At 32.3% G+C, this 20,968-nt stretch overlaps 1 protein-coding gene across 1 annotated transcript in view; it reads left to right on the plus strand.

The window, feature by feature from the left end:
- Positions 1-20,968, plus strand: part of LOC118198089 (uncharacterized) — a 357,202-nt gene that overhangs the window by 113,319 nt on the left and 222,915 nt on the right. Inside the window, exons 7-8 of the mRNA XM_085819674.1 lie at positions 17,176-17,514; positions 20,640-20,750. Of these exons, the coding sequence (XP_085675800.1) occupies positions 17,176-17,514; positions 20,640-20,750 (450 nt within the window). The remainder of the gene's footprint in view (positions 1-17,175; positions 17,515-20,639; positions 20,751-20,968) is intronic.

A 20,968-nucleotide genomic window follows, 5' to 3' on the forward strand; every position in this document is an offset into this window, starting at 1 on the left:
CAAAAACGTCCTTAGCAGAAAAAAAAACAACGTCGAATCTAAAATTTAACTCTCAGGCCATAAATTGTTCCCTTTCCTTTCTTTTAAATCACCAGACAAACCTTAAGTTTTTTTATGAATTGAAATGAACAGACTCTCAGATGAGGTTAAGATTTTTCTTATTGTGTTGTAATTGAATAAACTGATATTTAATCTGGAACCTCTTATAGTATGTTTTCTTTATATATTTAATATGTTTTTTCCTATATTTCTTGTATAGGTTTTTCTTATGTTTCGATCCTCTCACGGCGCGGTCCCGGGATGCATTTTTTTTTCACAACGCAAAAATGCTGTACACGTTTCACTATACGATCACTAAAAGCTTGTTAGTAGGCAAATTCTTAAGAGTTTAGTTTTCCTCCCTAAGAGGAAGAAGAAACCTTTTCACGGCAAGTAGTTTCATATTTAACATTTAACATATAGGAATTTCAGATATAACATGGTACCTTGAAGTAAAGCTATTTAACCTTGGTGTCGAAACTTTCTTCTTCATAACATTGGTGCCGTGACCAGGATTCATAACATTATTTCCCGGCGTGAACTTAAGCTATTTAACAATACATAATATTTGTAATAAGGGAAAACGTATGCTATTTCGAATACACAGCATCAAATTTTCTTTCAGTACATTTATTTCGATCTATGAAATTTCAGTTAATAAGTAAAATGTAACTATCGTTTTAGTTCTTGATACTAAAATTCTTACTACGCTTATATTTCAAGTAACAACTGGATGTTGTTTGTTACAATCAGATGTAAATAATGCGCTACGTATATTATGCTATTCTACTTTTTTCCTCCAAATTAAGAAAATTTCCATTTTTTAAAGAAATTAAGAATCATACAAATGAGTTAAACAGTAGAAAAACTTAAGTAAACTTTAAGTGTTAATTACAATAATAATAAAGTGTACTCATTTAAAATCACAGGAATTCAACTACGTACCTTAATATAGAGACTTAAAAAAAATTCCAATTCCGTACTTTTACAATTATTTATTGGAAATAAGTTTCTAAAAATTTTTAATCCTTAAAATAAAAATTAATGATTTGTTTAATCAATTTGGTTTGAATTATTCCTACGAATTTTAATAAGAACAAAATATGCTGTTGGAGTCGAAATACAAAGAAAACGTATACTAAGTAACAAAGCAGTTAGAAAAGTCTTACTCAATTAAACCAAGCAGTCAAGGAAGAGTGTTGTCCAATGAATTTGCCAAATTGTAGATCTGGTGAACGGCATACCCCCTCTTAAGTTGGACAAGTCAACAAACATATTTGCGTGGCAAGTGATTTGCTGTCATAAGTCTAGAAGTTTATATCCCAGTACAATGAAATTACTGCCAGCTCTTCGAAACGAGCATACGATAAAATGTCGTGGTCACGCAAAAATTTTATTAATCTTCTATCTTTAGTTGTAAGCATAATTAATTTTCTAAAACTTTTAATTGAATTTTATATACATGAAAACTTTTGCCTTTATTTAATTAGTTTAAAATTGATGCATTCATGTTTTCTCATTTAAATATGCTATAAATTTATATAGAAATACTTTCGCTTTCATACAGCACGCTTCTTTCTAAGTACAATATATTTGTCCTGTAATGAAACAATTTTGAACTCCTGTAATTGTTTATCATATTTTGTACTTTAAAAATCGTCTACTATGAGCACGATCTAGCATACCTTCATTGTGCGCCTATTTAGAGCTGAAATGTTATTGCGCGTTATTGCAGACGTACATTTTTCAAAATTTATGAAATATCCTTTGAATGGTACAAATATCATATTACATTACATGCCCAAATTACTCAAGGAGAAATATTGCCGACGCACTTGAAATTGTTCAGAAACAATGCTACTGAAAATTTAGTATTAGTCAGAACACACATCGTAACTAACTACAGACAAAAGGTCAGTCACTATTTAAGTTCGGTTGCGATGACGTCTATTAATTTAAGTTGGAAGCTTCGGTTTCAGTGTAAAGTTATCGTCCATTGACAACATCAACTACCGCTTGCTAATATTGTAATGAGTGGCCCAAAAACACACTTCAAATCTGAAATTAAGCGTATTTTATTTTAGATAGAAAATAAGTGTTTAGCTTATCTTTTCTGTAAAGGGAAGAGAACATTACACAGACTTCCCCTAAGGTTAGCATATGAACACTGCACTCTAAGGCCCTTGATTTTCTCCCAGTCTGCAACATGAAATCCAATGTTTGTCTGTACTGAGAACAAGTCCCATTACACTGAGCGAGTATGTGGTACATGTGAGCTTTGACTTCAAAGATGTGTTATCGAGTATGATATGACACTGGGAGGAATCTGTTGTTTAGAGAAGATTTCTCATTCTTGTTAGTTCTGATATTGATATACTAGGAAAGCTCTCTACCTTGTTACTTAGCATTGCCTAATTGTCCGGAGTCGCACTAAGACCTTTCATTTCATAGGTAAGTACTGTAATGATTAGATTAAAAGCTTAATATAAATTCAGTACTAACTGAACCATATCATTTTATAATCTTTTTTTTTTTCAGTTTTATGGGAAGTCAAAAGGAAAAGAGTCTGTGATAAACGACTACTTTCTACTTTGTTTTTTATTCACTTTGTTTTACTTCTCCTAAATTAAAATGTAAGAATCAAAATCCAAATTCAATCAAAATAAAATCACATTAATAGCTTGAAAATGAAGAAATTCTAGATTCTTTCGGCATTTTCAGCTATGCAGTCTGAAATCACATATCGGAAAATTAAAGTTTTCTATGAGAAGGATGTGTTAGTTAAACTAAGAGCCTTGATAATTCATCAGCATCTTTTTTTATCTTCTCTTTTACATTTAAACCACGAATGAAGCAAATTCGCATGAGTACAAATCTAAATACAAAACACTTAAGCTTAGCTGTCTAAATTTAAAAGAAATACTTTTAACGTTACATAAATATGCAAATCGAATAAATATGTGAAATGGAATAACTGAAAAAATATTTTCTATCTGTAACGAAAAATATTAGTGGAAGCATCAATTTTAAGTAAAATTTATGCACTTTATGCATTTGAATCGACAAGATTGCAGAAATTTACATCCAATGTTCAAGTGAATTGTTGTGATTCATCAAGAAGAAAAAAATAATTATTGTTAACTTGAAAACTGCAATTATGCTAATAAAGTTTTAGTAACCGTAGAATGTATCATAAAGATTCCTCCGATTTAAAAAAAAATAATAATAAGTATTGGTTTTTAATCTGTTTTGATCGAATAATATACATATAGAAAGAGGTCAATCTCGATTTGCATGCCGTTGGCAACAAGTAGCACTAAAGGTTTTTCTTCGTGCCACTTCAGTGTTTATGTAGACGGCGCAACAGAAATCGTTTCGTTGTCGGCGCTTCGCGAGTTGTGAGACCATAGCAACTGTTCAGGGAACTTTTTGATAATGTTCGAAACATGTTCGAAAACCTACCACTCGGAGCATTAGGCAATGGTATAAAAAAATTCCAAGATACAGATTGTCTGAGTAAAAAGAAACCACCTAACGGTCCCATGTGGATTTAATCTTTGGGAAACGTGGAACGCATTTGACAGAATTTGGCATGTAGTTCACATAAACATTTAACTGGAAACCTTTAACTTTCTTTTGTAAAAATGCTTCATGACTAGCCAAAAAAATTTATCTTCAATTTCTGTTAAAATCGCAATAACAACCTTGTATTTAGCGTACATATGTTAAAACACTCAATCGATTTCGAGGGCAACTAAAGGTCCCTCCTCATCAGAAGAACGAAATTACTAATTACGCATTTCAAATTGACCGATTCTCTTTGAAATTTCCTGTAATATCAGTTTCAAAAATTGATATTCAAAGTTTTTTCATAAAGTTACATAATAATTAGAAGAATATATTTTTATAAAATATAAATTCTACTTTATAATAAATTTAATCGCTCTCACATTGTTACATATGTTAATAAGTATAACGTAACATCTTTCAAATAAATATTGTTACGAAATTTGTACATGTATGAAAATGCGGTGAAATGTAATATTTTTGTATAATATAGCACGAAATGCTTGAAAGAGATGAAGCTCTGCCGGAAAAATAAAAATACAGAAGTAAGTCTATTTAACACTGAGTAAATGGCTATCTCACTTATTGGCATTCATCGCTAAGCTGGCAATGGTTTTGGTGACTTATTTTTGTCTCCAAATTTGGCGAGAAATCCCCAAAAGTCACAAACGTGGCGACCATTTGGCGAACGTTTGGTCCGGTCCCTGCATAAATGTAATTAATACTGTTACTGAATAACTGTAACTGATTTCTGTATGAAACTTTATCCGTATGCGGCCCTCATATGGCTTCCAGAAATTTCGACAGATGGAAGGTATTAGAGATTTCTCGGCAGCCGGAAGAAACTATATAAGACTGAAGAGAGCTATTGACTGTACTCTGCGATACTGTGAAGAGCTGAACGAATACGTTTGTGGAATGTTCTAGAACTGTAAATTGTTTCTTTTGGTAAAAATAAATTTTATAAAGCTATTATCGGTTCAGTGGGCATTAAGTCCATTAGGAATTGGTACACAAGCAAAATTATGTGCATCCGATAATTAACAAATCTCATTTAAAGCATATGTATTCAAATTAATTAAGAAATTACCTAAAAACATATACCTGCTCAGAATAACAATATGCAGATTATTCTTTGAAGTTTCTTATTGCCCATTTTTAAAAAATACTACTTGAAATTTCTAGCGTGCGTAAGAATGAGTACCCACACAAACTCTAGGTATTCTTTGAGCAAAATATGACACCAGTTGTATTCATGGCGTGGGTATGTGCGCTTCCTAGGTTAAAATGCTTAAGGAAAGCAAGCGTTCTTCTGACTGAGAAATACAGTCGGTCGTTGGTTCTTAACAGCAAAGCACGAAAATATAAAGAGCAAGTATTCAATAAGTGATAGTAAACTGCGGAAATAGATGAAATTGTTCAAGGAAAGTGATTATAGCGTCCCGTATTCTTCGGAAGCATAAGCTTATTCTTTTCTGGGTTGACTAATTAAGTATGGCAAGGGGTTATTCTTTCCTTTTGTTCAAAATTGGTCATTAAGTATACAGGTTCCAAATCATCAAAAATTATTTAGAAAAATAAAAACATGTTTTATTGTTATTAATAGTATTTTTATTCCAATTGATTAGAGAGTGCGCGAATTTATAAAGTTTGTGCGATTTATTTTATTATATGAGGCAATAAACAGTACCTTTCTTTTTATGAAGAGAAAAGTTAAGAAGGAAGACAAAAATTACATTAACGCTTTTGTTCATGTTTTGCTTTCACTACTTTTAATTTCATTGCTAACTTTATAATACAAATAGATATATTATCTGAGATCATTGATATCAGTAATTCAGTTAATACTCCGGATTCAAAATCTAAACACAAAAATGTAGAAAAAAGAAAATTACTTACCATTCCGATGGAGACGATCCGCAATCATCATCCACGCGCATTCTTTTTTTTTTTTAATTTTTATATTCCTTAAGTCTGTTATCCCATATAACGGGATGTCGCTGGATTTCAGCAATTAGACTGCAATCGTCGCTCATATCTTCAGCCATGTTGTTTATTGAACTTAGCGCGCAAGCTGCTGCTGATGATTTGAAATACTCTCCTGATTGGTCGGTTCCATGTGTCGACTAGCTCCGTTTTGCGTGAAGTTCAGATTTTTCAACTGGGCCCGTAGTGACGAAAAACTGGTTTTTTCTAGCTGACCGGCTGTGTTGCTTGCGTCGGATGTGTTCGTTAGCTCCGATATGTTCCAGTGTGAACGGCGCTTAAAAGACTATGTAAAGAATTATCCTGAAGTCTTAAATACGATAACGTTCAGAGAAGGTTGTAAAGAAACTTTTATTAACTCAATATAATCGCAGATGGCACTGATTCGTGCTTACGGAAGCCAACATTTTTTCGCTTGACTCAAAAATTAACGATGAACTTAAAATTAAATGTATTAAGTTTAACCTAAGGGCTCACAGGATAATTTAACGCGTAGGAAGACACTGACTTGTAGAAGTTGGCGTAATGAAGCCTACTGATTAGAAGCACTCATAACCATAGAACTCTAATCACTAGTAAATCAAGTTATCAACGTAACCTTTTAGCAGGCATCACACGCTCTAAAATCATCTTCAAAAACCTTCTTTATATACTATTTCTTTCTACCTCATTTGAAACAGCCTCGCTAGCTTATTAACATTCTGGTAAGAAAGCGTGGGTTGAAAACGAGAATCAAAGGAAAGTTGTTTAACAATAAAAATTAACTGTTAGATAAATTAAATGAAACCTCATAACTCTACAACGAATCGCGCTCCGGTCAGCCGTGTGAAAACGCGGGCGATTTGGTTAAGGCAACTGAGATTAAAATTCATGCCAACACAACATTTGAGCAAGTGGCGTTAAGAAAGGAAAGTTATCCGGTTTTAACCATCAATAAGCAAAAAATAGTATTATAGTTAAAACTCTTGCTTCTCCTAAGGTAATCCAAACAATATGTATTTTATTTTTTACACAGTACGAAAGAAAAGAAGAGAAAGTTAAATGTTACAACTTCCATCTACAAAATGACTCATTATATAAGAGACTCCTTTTTTTGTTTTTGTTGTCGTTGTTGTTCTTTGGAGTCTGAAAATATTAAATTCATTTTTAATCAAAGAGGTGAAGGATGCGCAGACTCTTACCGTTCACGTGGACGGGCATCCACAATCTCCCCTCGATAAGCTGTGTCATTCGGAACAAATTCCGTTCTTTTCAATAAAAGTTTCATTTGAAATCTTGGCAGAGGTTTCTTGAACAAGTTTACACATAGCAAGCTAACAACCTGCGACAGTGTTCAAAACTACGCTGCTGCAAAATAAGCTGCTTCAGTCAAAATCGCAATCGTAAAAAACAACCTTATATTTAGCGTAGGTATAATGAAACACTCAATCGATTTCGAGGGCAGCTAAAGGTCCCTCCTCATCAGGAGAAAGAAATACATAGAAAGAAGAAAATAGGAATCACAGAAACACGTGGTGCTTATCAGCACTGCACGTGGTTATAACTAGATTTTTAATCAGAGTTGCACTGGTCGCCTACTTTTACTGAGCCAGGCTGTCTGATCAAGCATAAAGAAATATTAGCGAAGTTAAAATAGGGAGCGAGGGGCAAATGCACATTACGCTCAAAATCTGAACTTCAAATAATGGAAAGCAACCACTGAACGGATTTTTATACCCTCTGGTAGTACCAAGTGCGAGGAGGTAACGCCATCTATCGGCAAAAATAATTGAATTAAGATAGTAGAATTTTAAAGGCATTAGGAAGGACTGGATTGGACTTCAAATCATTAACTAAACTTTCTAAATCTTTGTGAATGTGAAAAGCCTCAAGAAAATCCAATTCGCCTATGGAAGAAGCCTTTTGGATGATTTTTGCAGACCTAAAATCAAAATTATGGTTAAAAGTCCAGCTATGATACGCTATTGAAGACTTGTTAATTTCCCCTTTTTTGACATAAGATTCATGTTCCTTGATACGAAACTTCAACGCTCTTTTTGTTTGGCCAATATATCTTAAACCACACTGACATGATATACTATAAATTCCCCAAGAATTCAAGACAGAAACGCGATCTTTTAGAATCGAAGGGTGAATTTTATTAATAGGGGAGAAACCGACTTGAAAATTGAATTTCTGGAGAATTCGTGCAAATTTATAGCTAACAGAAGGATAAAATGGAAGCACGACAAGGTCATTGATAATATTTCTAACAGTGGAATGTCTTCTTTGATGGGAATCTGAAAATTTTTTGACGGCTTTTTCAATAATCACGGGAGAAAATCCACGGTCAATCGCAACTGCTCTCAAATAATTAAGTTCATTGGTAAGCAAAGATTCAGAGGAACAAACTTTTAGCGCGCGGAAAACATAATAGTAAAAAGAAGCCATTTTTTGCTTAACAGTGTGGCATGACTTGGCATGGGGTGGTAAACAAACTGCAAAGGGTTTACGGTACACAGTGGTGCTAAAATCGGTTTCATTGCGGATTATAAGAATATCGAGGAAGGGGAGGGAATTGTTGGATTCAATTTCAAGAGTGAATTGGATGGCTGGATCAATTGAATTCATAATAGATAGAATCTCGGATAAATCCTCTTTATAACCGTCAAAAAGTGCGAAAGTGTCGTCAACATACCGAATCCAAAGACGAAAAGATAATTTATCAAATAATTTCATCTCAAAATAGTGCATATAAATGTCAGCAAGTACCGGACTGAGAGGATTACCCATAGCCAATCCTTCAACTTGACGAAAATATGCATTTTGGAAAACAAAGTGGGTTTGACTTAGAGAAACTTTAGTAAGCGAAACCAACTCATTAATTTCAGTATGTGTGAAGTAAAATTCCCGAAGCCTAGTTTCAAGACAATTTAGTGCTCCTTCGACCGGAACATTAGTAAACAATGATTTGACATCAAATGAAACCATAATGGAACGAAGTGGGGAAATATTTTTAAGTTTATCAATGACTTCAGTGTTCTGTTTGGGAGAAAACTAAAACTCGTTCTTGATTATAATAAATGTTTAAACTGACACGAAAATTATGTAAAAAAATAATGAATTCCGAATAAATGCAGAAAAAATTGTTTTAACATTTCTTTGTTCCATTTTTATTGCAAAACGGATCTTAATAAAAATAAATAACTCTTATATTATACCTCTTTTCTGACATGAAACGTGATAAAAAAATGAAGGACTGGAAAAACTTAAAAGTGAAACTTTTTCAGCAAATAGTAAAAGAAACCACAAAATCAGCAATACAAAAATTTATAAAAAAAAAAAAAATCTGAAGATTTTCAGATTTTAAATTACGTCCAAATGGGTGTTTTTTTAACGTTTTGTGTGTTACCTTTATTTATTAAATATCACGTTGTTCACACTTAAACCATAAAATTCAGTTCAAGAGCAATATCGCAAAATAAATTTAAATTCAGCATATCTTTAGAATTCCCGATACACAGTCTCCCGAGCTGGAGTTAAAAATGTTTTTTTTTCTGTACAACGTTGCCACTGCTCGATTTGCAATCCTTGAGTTTGCTAGTCAAAAATTCGTTAAAATTTTACAAAATATGAAATCGATAATTAAACAAATTCGAAATTTCAAATTTGGAATTCCAGATGCCCATATTCTCAGTAGAATTACGTAATTCAAAATTTGATGGCTCTACGTACCATCGTTTTATCACAATGCGCGAAACATATAGTACATACATTTACACAGACTCTTCATTATTTAATTTCTTCAAATGTAATACAGGGCGATAATAAAGACACAAACACACGCCGAATAAGTATTAATTCACAAGTCAAAAAATAAAAACCAGCGTTAATTTCCAAAATTTTCACAGGACTAGTTTTGATGGTTTTACCGAACCACCATCCTCAGCTGCAAAACCGCAAATGAACAAGATAGGAAATAATTATTAGATAAGATAAGAAAACCTGGACAAGAATAAGCAAGTGTCGCCATCTGTTGTGAAACCAGAACTAAAACATAATTTCTTTAAAGGCCAAAGGCAAAGATTGATTGGAATTAGAATCGTTAACAAGAACAGAAAGATTTTTTTGAATGTGAAATGCCTCTAGAAAATCCAGTTCTCCAATGGAAAATGTTTTTTGAATAATTTTGGCAGCAGAAAAATTGAAAGTGTGATTTTCGGACCAACAATGTTGAGCAACAGAAGATTTCTGTGTTTCCTTTTTTCTAACATATGCCTCATGTTCCTTGACGCGAAATTTTAAGGCTCTCTTAGTTTGGCCAATGTAAATTAAACCACACTGGCAAGGAATCCTATAAATACCCCAAGAATTCATATCCGGAATGGGGTCCTTGAGTATGGAACTCGGAATTTTATTGATGGGAGAATAAACAACCCGAAAGTTAAATTTCTGCAAAATATGTGCAACTCTATAGCTAATTGATGGAAAGAAGGGAATGACAACAGAATTTTTATAATCACCTAAAACAAGAGTGTGCCTTTTAGTGTGTTGAGATGAGAATCTTTTAACTGCGTGATTAATAATGTTGGGTGAAAAGCCCCTGTCAATAGTTAAAAAATTCTCATCTCAACACACTAAAAGGCACACTCTTGTTTTGGGAGATTATAAAAATTCTGTTGTCATTCCCTTCTTTCCATCAATTAGCTAAAGAGTTGCACATATTTTGCAGAAATTTAACTTTCGGGTTGTTTATTCTCCCATCAATAAAATTCCGAGCTCCATACTCAAGGACCACATACCGGATATGAATTCTTGTGGTATTTATAGGATTCCTTGTCAGTGTGGTTTAATTTACATTGGCCAAACTAAGAGAGCCTTAAAATTTCGCGTCAAGGAACATGAGGCATATGCTAGAAAAAAGGAAACACAGAAATCTTCTGTTGCTCAACATTGTTAGTCCGAAAATCACACTTTCAATTTTTCTGCTGCCAAAATTATTGAAAAAACATCTTCCATTGGAGAAATGGATTTTCTAGAGGCATTTCACATTCAAAAAAATCTTTCTGTTCTTGTTAACGATCCTAATTCCAATCCATTTTTGCCTTTGGCCTTTAAAGAATTATGTTTTAGTTCTGGTTTCACCAACAGATGGCGCCACTTGCTTATTCTTGTCCAGGCTTTCTTATCTTATCTAATAATTATTTCCTATCTTGTTCATTTGCAGTTTTGCAGCTGAGGATGTTGGTTCGGTAAAACCATCGAAACTACTCCTGTGAAAATTTTGGAAATTAACGCTGATTTTTGTTGTTTGACTTGTCAATTAGGGCGATAATATTTGTTGTCAATAGTTTGAAAAGTGAAACGGACATTCAGAGTCATTCGACGCAAAATCGCAAAACGAAAACAGTAGTCCCTCAGGGACAAAGCCCTTTGGACTAAAAATTAATCTTTATTCAGTCAGCGTCACTTCACAACATTATTTGGAGGACATATCAAATTATATCATGTTGCTGTTATTGTTTTCATTCTAGCTAAGATAAAATATTAGATTGTATTAAAGTCAGGATTTTTTGCTTATTTATTTGATCTGTGTTTTTTATCTATATCTATTACAAATTCTTTGAATATTTTCAAACTGATATAGGTAGCAACTAGTATGCAAAACATTTATTCTAGAACTATTAAAATTTCAAAACTATAGCAGTCATTCTTCTACCTATGAAACATACAGACATTTCTTCTCATTATATACATGAATGTATTTTATAAATGCTTATAATTTTATTAAACGAATATACATGCTCTAAATGCAAAAGCTTCCAACAGAAGATGGTTATTTTCATTTATTCAAAGAGCCTTTCAAACCCATAAAAATTCATTAATAATCTTTTAATCCTTTAATGTGATTAAAAGGAATTCTTTGTGTTGACGTAGTTTCAAACTTGGAACATTACTGGCAAACAATGATTTGCTCAACCTTTAATGTAGAACTGTCATTTATTTTCCTTACATAGTTTTCCATTTTGAATTTGAAATACCTTCAGATTTGACCCAAATAATCTTAAGAGTAATCAATTTTACTCAGAGGTAATTGCAGTTTTCCTTTCTTGAATACTCAAAATTATCTTGGATAGAAAGCGTTTTTCTTTTACATGAAGAGGAATGTTTGAGAAATATGTGTAAAATGGTTGCTTAATGAATACAGCACTTTCTGCCCTTAATAAATACTGTTTTCCTAACTATTACTCATAATTACCAATTCGAAGAGGAAAATTTGTCGCTACTGAATTACACCATTACTTCACATCCATTCAATTCAATGAGAGAAAATATATACCTGATTAACACTATTCAATTAGGTTACAAAGTTATTCCAATCAAAATAATTTTCTGTATTTTGGAAGACTAATAAATCGGAAGATGTAAACTTTTGTCACAAAGTCAAATTTTATAGTACAACAAAAAAACTGTCCCTTTCTTCAAAACAATGTCAGAAATCAACAACAAAAAGTCATGAGATCGGTGTAACTAGGATCCAGGTAATTCAGCGATTTTTAAACCTTTTCTGACATTCTTGTAAGTGGGACAGTTTTTTGTTTTTACTGCAAAATTTGAACTTATGAATTAGCAGTTTTTTACATCTTCGGATTCAATTCCAGTGTAATTTATGTTTAATAAATGGAAAGTGATGTTAATCCCAAATTAAATTGGGATAGAAATGACTTAATTAAACTGAAAAGTCAAATAAATAACTGTATAAGGAAATCACACCCAACAATATTCTGTTTCAAATTTTTATCTTGAAATACTTTTGTTATACCTAAGTTGTTATTGTGACTTATCTCACTTGTCTGACAATAACTTCAGAACAAGCCCACGAAATTTTCATCGCGACAAGGAGTGAAAGATTGCGCCTGTGAGCACCATATAGGTGACAGTACGACTTTGCTAAGATCCGCTCCCAGTTTTGATGAACAGTATGCAGGCGGGGACTGATCCCATTGTCTCCCCCTCCTCTTACCCTAACACCAACCTCTCGAGAGGACTTTCAGCTCGCAGCATATTTAGAGTGCCCCCATTCCGTACAGACACTATACATTTGCAAACATCCATGCCTTCTTCGGGATCCGAACCCGAGGCCGAATCAGAGTCACTAACTACTATCCCGGTTGGGCGGCATTAAACATTTAAACTTGGAACACTAAATTTCATAAATTTTTAAATAGTTTTTAAGCCAGTTTTTCCTTATGCTATCATAGTGCAAGGGTTAGTAGATCGAGCAGATTTCATAAAAATCCCATGTTCGCCTCTTAAAAAAAGTGCATTTGAACGGGAAAGACTTGTCCTAGTGGCGAGCATTCTCTAAATGCTCTCAAGTTAATTATATGGAAACTCTCCTGAAATTTTAATTGTACCAAAAAGATAATTAAATAACCAAGCATGTCTTCTGGCATGACATCAGAATGCATAAAAGGATTTATATATCAAAATCTATGAGTTTTGTTGAATATTAATCAGACTTCAGTCGTGTAAATAATCTTTAATCCTCGAGCTAACTTACTTTTACATTCTTAACTAAGTGACTCAGAATAATAGGTTTTATTCCTGTAAGTCTTGGTTAATATCATCTTACTTTATAAGAATGTGGCAAACAGACATTAGGAAACTTGTCTCGTCGTCTGGTTATCAAGCTTCCTAGACTAGTCAGCTTCATACTATCGCTCTTAATCTCCTCTACTTAGCAAAGGATTTGGTTAATATGTATTCATAAAAGAATCTTCCCAAGACTGTGTGCATTGTGCTTAAAGGAGGGTAAGAATTTAAAACGCATGAATCAAGACTGCATCCCTTTTGAACTTTTATGTGTATAAGAGCAAGAATAGATTATAAAAGAAAGTTTCTCGATTGTTTTATGGTCATTGCCATGACAGATTCGTGAAAATTTTGATTCCTGAATAATTCAAATGCTTAGAAATCCATAAAAGAAATTTTAGATTTTTGTTATGCAAAGTTTCTTACAATTTAGATATAAAATAAGGTTGCATTCCTGCATTTGTTAACAATAACTATTTTGAAACGTGTTTCCTAGCTAGGATAAATTAGGATTGCATCAATATTGCCTTAACATCCTACATTCGTTCCTTTTTTTATATTCTATTGCTTTTATGTCGGTATGGCAGTATTACCTCACAGATAAGAATTAATTTTATCTAGATAAAAGTTATTATTGAATATTAGGCTTTTTAATTTCTGCGTATGGAACCGTTTACTGATTTCTTTTATTACATTCTATTAGCAAGCTTCAAATGTAAAGCGTTTTAAGACTTGAAGGTATCTTAAGAAATGTTTCTTCGGCGAAGAAATGAAACATTTGTCGAAATTATAATAAGAAGCACTTTTTCTTACGCAATATTACTGTATAGAAATACAGCCTAATATTTTATTCGTTCAATTATTGAAATGTGTTTTATAATTCCGTAAAATCTAATTTATTTCATACAAAACCAAAAATTGTTTTCATGAGTTTTTGTTCATCCGCAAGTGAAGCAAATTCTAGGAAACTTATACAAAATCCTCACTTTCTTGAAGTATATTTTAACGGATACTAGGTTGAAAAGACTTAACCAAAATAGATCAATATTTAATCACTTTATTCACTCCCTTTTGTTTCAGTGTCAATCTTTCTAAACTAATTATCTTAATTCATCAAAAGGAACCAGTAGTGAATGCAATACCCTCTGGCCAAACATCGCCCTTTTCTCTTTTACTTCCCTTAAGGGACTAAGTCTATTTCAAGACTTACATCGTCTCTTCATTGTTCATTGCGCAGCAACTGAGTAAAAAGTCTTATTTAGAATTCCACGAATTTCAAGGTAATGATTTTAAACTACTGTTTTGAGAAAAGTTTGTAATCTTTGGAATAAGCATTTATTTTATTTTCTTTAAATACGTTTCAAAGGAAGTATCAAAATTAACTGTACTGTTTTTGAATAGAAAGTCGAATTTACCATATTTAAAATTTGATTTTTAATGAAATATTTAAGTGCAGAAGATGCGGTAAATAATTTTCTGAAATTTTTACCCATAAATATCAAGACCTATTCAGCCAGAATTTAGCAATTTTAGCAAATTATGTGAATTTCAAAATATCTAATTTAATACTTATCGTGATGTCCTGCGATGAGACTTTGCCATAACTAATTAACCTAACATAACCTAGCTATCTTCGAAAGAAACTATACCTACTAACAGACATTTGTCAACAAAGATTTTCCATCATCAGTAGTTGAAATCATGATGCCCGTAAGAAAATAATAGTGAAAGTTTAAAAATCTCCTTACACGAATGCAATTCGTTTGGGAAAGCTGTTCGTTATCCTTAATGTTCGTAAACCAGAACTATTCTTTCCATAGAAATTTATGTAGAATAGATTAATCCATTCCTTAAAAACAGATGATTATTTATTATAACTTCATAAAAATAACCTGTGCACAAGTTCATAACCTAAAACCGAAGAAAATCATCATATTTATGACAAAAACTACAAACACAATGTTAAACAATAGAGGAAAATATACACAGTTAAATTTTGGCGTACCCATACGAAAGGAAGGAAGACTACATAAGAGAGGAAAAAGTGATTAGGAAGGAGAAATTGTATTGATTAGCTTTCATCTTCCACTTCAGGTAAACATCAGGTCTTTCCGGGCCATCTCCTTCGGTATTTTACTTATTTGTCTTTCAGCGACACTCAGTTCTGTTTGAGGTTCAATGAGCCTTCGATTCAGTCAAAATTTAGCTAATGTAATTTGTTGTAATATACGTTTTAAAATTTTGCTTAAATGAGATATGTCATTGTCCCTAATATTTTTTTTAGAAACTCCTTATGTCCACGTTTTCATTCATACATTTCAAGCCGATGATTTTTCCTGTCAACGCAATAACATACATCAGTGTCAATGTATTCAAAATACTTGCATGAAACACAATATAATTTCCTGCAGGCCGAATTTGAGTTCCTGTCAGTCATTTTCTGTCAGACTTTCAATGAGACGTAAGCAAAGAGAAATATTACTATGATGTTCCCAGAAATCTCTAAGTATTAACTTTGTGTCTAAGGTTACCTCAAAACACATTTGAAAATCATTTGTTAGCAACTTAAGTGCTCATAACTCGAGACACAATTCGCTTTCTAAAACATTATTTCTTCAGATTTGTTTTCTTGATGCGAACATTTATGCGCAGAGATTCTGCTCGATATCCATCTCTAGCTGAAACGCGTGCTTTTAGACTAATTTGCATATTACCAATTGAGTTTCCATGTATATCAATGAACGTACTGTAGGATTCTTCGATTATGTTTTCTTTCATTTGAATTTTATTCTCTCGATCAGTTAGGTTATCTAAGCATGGAAAAGCACACGAGGACTATCTGCATAGAAGAAGGCTATCTTCATGCAGGACTTTCTAAAGGAATCTGGCTCGTATTCACATTATACGTGGGGAAACCACGCAAGCCAATCATGCACCCGGTCTGTTTCCCGAGTATCGGACGCGGGCCGAATTCCCATCACTGAGTGGTCTAAACCATTCGTTTTCATGCCGAACCGGAGAATTTATCGTGTCGTGGAGAAGCATAAGAGAACCGCAAAGTCTTTTCCAGTGTTTTTCTCACTACTACATAAGATAAAACTTCGATAACCTGCCACGCATAAATCAAAATTTTAATGAGCTCACTATTTTCATCTAAATATCTAAGCAATCAGGATTACTGAATGACATAGGTTGCCGTAGTCCGCTTAAAAAATTAAGTATCCTATGGACTTAAGACTAATGGAGAATGAATCCGAATTCATCGGTAAAATTCTCTTACTATCTGCTACGAGCCCTACACTATTTAAGCCAACTAATTGCCTTTTATGGAATAAAACTTAAGAAATATATATTCTAGCATAATATACGGTGCAGACACTCGCTCGTCCTTTAAAATTATTATGAGATGTTCTTCCAGTTGCAAAAATGGTCAGCTACAAGTTCAGGCACAGTCGTGTGACAGTCATTCTCTTACGTGTTTAAAGGACAAAAATATATAATTTACTAATGATTAGTAGATGACCTGGCATGTTCTACTTGACAGTGAATCTTCAACTCAAAACTGGCAGTGCAGTTCCTAGATGGTCGTAGTTAGTGTATATTTAGTTAACTTGCTATTTTAGGCACTAAGAACTAATATTAGTTCATTGTGTAATTCTCAAAATTGCTCTAAATATTAATTAAACTGAGTGTTGAGTTCAAAAAAAAAAAAAAAAAAAAAAAAAAAAAGAATTACAAGATAGGATAATTACATATCCTTAAACATTTTAGGGGGTTATTGAACTGCGTTTGTTTATATATTCTAGTATTTAACATTTTCGCAAAAAAGTTACAATTATTTACTCATTCTTGTTATGATAAGTGAATTAGTATTCCAAATAAAAATTATATTTGAAACTTGCTTCTTTGAAGTCGTTAGAAAATTCATTTTTTCCTTCGTTATATTTGAGATAATTGCATATTTGAAAGGAGTACATAATAATATTTTTTAATATTTATCGATTTCAGAAATACCAGTAGTTCACGCTATAGCTTGGACTAAGGCCTTCATTCCTTGTAATGTACCAACTCCTTTGAAAGATGACGAGGCTTCTCTCATCTTGTGGTACAGAATGGATATGCCGAACCCACTGTATACGCTGGATGTGAGAAACAGACCTATCGAAAGTGCCCTCCATTTTCCATCAGTCGAAATGCTGGATAGAATCTACTTTGATGTCGCCGCCCATCCACCTGTGTTAATCTTGTCACCTGCCCAGCCTGGGGACAAAGGTGACTACAAGTGTCGTGTTGATCTCAGACGTTCAAGGACACTCTTGCTTCACATCAGACTCAATATCATAGGTGGTATCCATAATCATAAAATATTGCTTAAATAGGTGATTTAAAGATTGCAAACATAAATTTTGAGTTCTGTTCATTAAAATATTGCTCAGTTAGAAATTTTTATACATTATTAATCAAAACATTATAACTGATTCCCATTGCAATTATAGCTAATTTACTTACAATTACCAAAAAAAGGAAATTCAATATAAAAATTAACACAAATGAACTTGGAGCAGGTTTTCTCATGTCTTCAGTAGGAAACAGTGCAAACTTCCTCATTAAAATACTAGACTGTTGTGCAGAAATATTTCTTAAGCTTCTAGAGCAGCGATTCTCAACCGGTGGTACGCAACAGAAAAATAGGTTATACACAAAAGAAGCAGAGTATTTTTTACTATTAAGTTCAAAGTCCTCGTGAAGGAAACGAACAACTGATGGAAATTTCCTGCGATCGAACTCGCACTGACGATTTCAAAAATAACACACTCGTTAACGTTTGGCTGAACCGAGGAAAAGGCATCTCAGATAAAGCTATTACATTTTTATTGCCTTTTTACACAACCTATTTGTATAAAGAAAGATTTTCTTCCATATTATATATGAAAAATAAATACGGAACAAACAGTGGATCCTAATTTACGGTCAAAGCTAAGGGAAATAAGGCCAGAAATATGTGAATGAGGCCGTAAAGAAATTGATCTTTCTTAAACAGACCCCAATTTCACACTAATTTTAGAATTTAAATATTATAACTTAAAATTTTGATAATTAAAATAGTAACAAATTTTTAATTTAATATTTTTATGCGTGCATATTTAATACAAACATCCAATAAGTTGTGCAAATGAAAATATATATATTTAATATTTCTATTGAGAATTTGAAAAATAATCATTGTAAAATGCAGTGGTGGTACTAAAGGTTTTCAGTTTTGGGGTTAGGTGGCACGCTTTAGTCAAAAGGTTGAGTACCGCTGTTCTAGAGTATCCAAATTTGAAAGCGAATTAGTGTGAACAATGATTGTGGCTTCCAAAAATCAAAACTTGTTTTTTTTTTTTTTTTTTTTTTTTTTTTTTTTTTTTTTTTTGTTTTACAGATTCACAGTGTGTATTTTTCAGGTATCTAATGTGTTCGTTACTTCGAATTTTAAAGACACTTTGTTAATGATATACCTTTTCTAACACACTGCATTTGGCGATTTTTTTTCCTTTTCCTTTGTCCTAATTTTTATACTGAACTATCTTTTTATTTATAGTGTAAACTGCGTAAAGTTATGTGTTTAATTTATTTACATAAGTATCTAGAAATAACTAAATAATTTAATTGTATCAAAATTCTATGTTACAATTTCTCTCTAAAAGTCACATTTACATATTGTAAGTAAGAGTAATACATAAGTAATTCTAAATGCAAATATATGCACATATTTACAATATTATATGCGTACATATTTTTTTTTTTAATATTGCATGCAAAATATTGACAGCCCTTCGAGAATTGTAATTTATTGACCATGAAATGCTGCAGATATTATCAAAGTATGCTGTTGTAGCATCTCGCTTGTTCGGCCTACATATTAGGCCTAATTAGATATATATGCAAACACATATATATCTAATGTAACCTAATCTGATCAAGTCCACGAATTTTATCGTGTCAAGGAAAGCAAGATTCCGTCTATCATTGGCATGGGCCTTGAGCACCACCGGTGACAGTAGAACTAAAATTAGTGAAATAATTAGTAATAGATATTTTAACTACCAAAACTGTCCTTATAATAACATCAGGAATACTCAATTGATTAATAATAAGATTATAATTTCTACTTTTGCATCATTTTCATGCAAGGGTTTCATGTAACAGTGTTCAACAAAGTATACTGTAATGAAGCATTTATGTTAAGATTTTGTCATCTAAGCAAGTCATATGCATAGTTACATGATATATATACTTTCATTTAAATTTCATTTTATTTAATTTTAATGTTCACAAATTTATTTCAAAATCCCTACATCAGAAGTCATTGCACTGTATTCATATCATTAACACACAATTGTTTTTAATTTACCAACTAATTTTGGAAGCTAAATAGAAAGGTTTTCAACATTCAAAAATGAATAATGATCCCAGAAACTTATTCCTGTAGAAATTATTTTGCATGGGCAAAATAATACGTATGTGTTTTATAAATCTCTAACTGAATTCTATCTTTGATAAAAACAAACGAAATGCACTAGAAAATAATTTGCTTTAAAATTTATGGTAAATACTTACTTTAAGCTATTATTCAACAATTTGTTAATTTCTATTGTCTATTTAAATAATTTTGTATAATTCATTATTCAAATAAATATGCATTTTCCATTAGAAAACTTGATTTGATCGAAGTATTGCTGGTTTCAGAAATTATATTTATAACATTTAGTAAAAGGCCGTGCTATAAATTTAGTAATTTTAGTGATATTGTTGCATTAACAAATGTATTCAGGTAGTGCCTAAAATACAAATCAGCTACAGATCTGTTAAAGTAAGAAATATTCCTTATAATAATTTCATTCTAAAATATTTGATAAATGACCTACCAACAAACCTTCATGGCAATCGTAAAATTTTAGAGGGCCCAGAAGAAGTGCAATATCGAAAGTAAGCATTCTTTTCTTTTTCGTGTCTGTGTGTGTGTGTGTACGTGTGTCGCACAAAGTGGAATACGATATAAACTCGAGCAGTAGCTAAGTGCTAAAGATCGTGGAATGCTGGGAGGTTGACCCGGTGTCTATCCCAGGCAATGGGATGCATAGTTGGTTTTCGTAGTTTTCCCCATGATAACGTGATACGACCCAGTCCTCTCGAGAAAATCCTCCATGAAGACAACAACTGTCCTAGGCAGATAAGCCTTGCACATAATAGCTGCCTGCCATATACAAATAATCTTACCTAGTATATTTTAAAAGAGTTATTGTTCACGGATATTGCAGATTAATTATTTATAATATTATACTTTTCCATAAAGATATATTCATCAATGCTTCTTTTATTCATTTTCATAGTATAAAAAAATTGATTTCTTTCAACAATGAAACTAACTAATTAATTCTATTTTAGAAACATTTTAATGAAAAAGTATAATTTTTGTCCATATGCAGTACTCCCAGAAGATCCTATAATCATGGATGAATACGGTCAACACATGCGAGGTGTCATTGGGCCTTATAATGAAGGAGACACGTTAATACTGATTTGCGATGTTGATGGAGGTATCTAATACGTCTATTTCAGATAAGTCATTTTTGTCTCATCTAAAAACGTTTCTTTTAGATATTGTTTCCGAAATGTAATACTAATAATGAATAGTTTTTAGTTCGAGTAATTAACGATATATAAATGCAAACAGAAGTTCATATAGAGTTAGTAAATTTCATAAGGTATTTTTCCTCTCCTTGCCACGTGCTGTTGTACTGTAATTGAATCACTT

The sequence above is a fragment of the Stegodyphus dumicola genome, chromosome 6, assembly GCF_044657685.1.
Source record: "Stegodyphus dumicola isolate Sdum_Otavi_A_Nest chromosome 6, ASM4465768v1".
Classification (NCBI taxonomy): Eukaryota; Metazoa; Arthropoda; class Arachnida; order Araneae; family Eresidae; genus Stegodyphus; species Stegodyphus dumicola.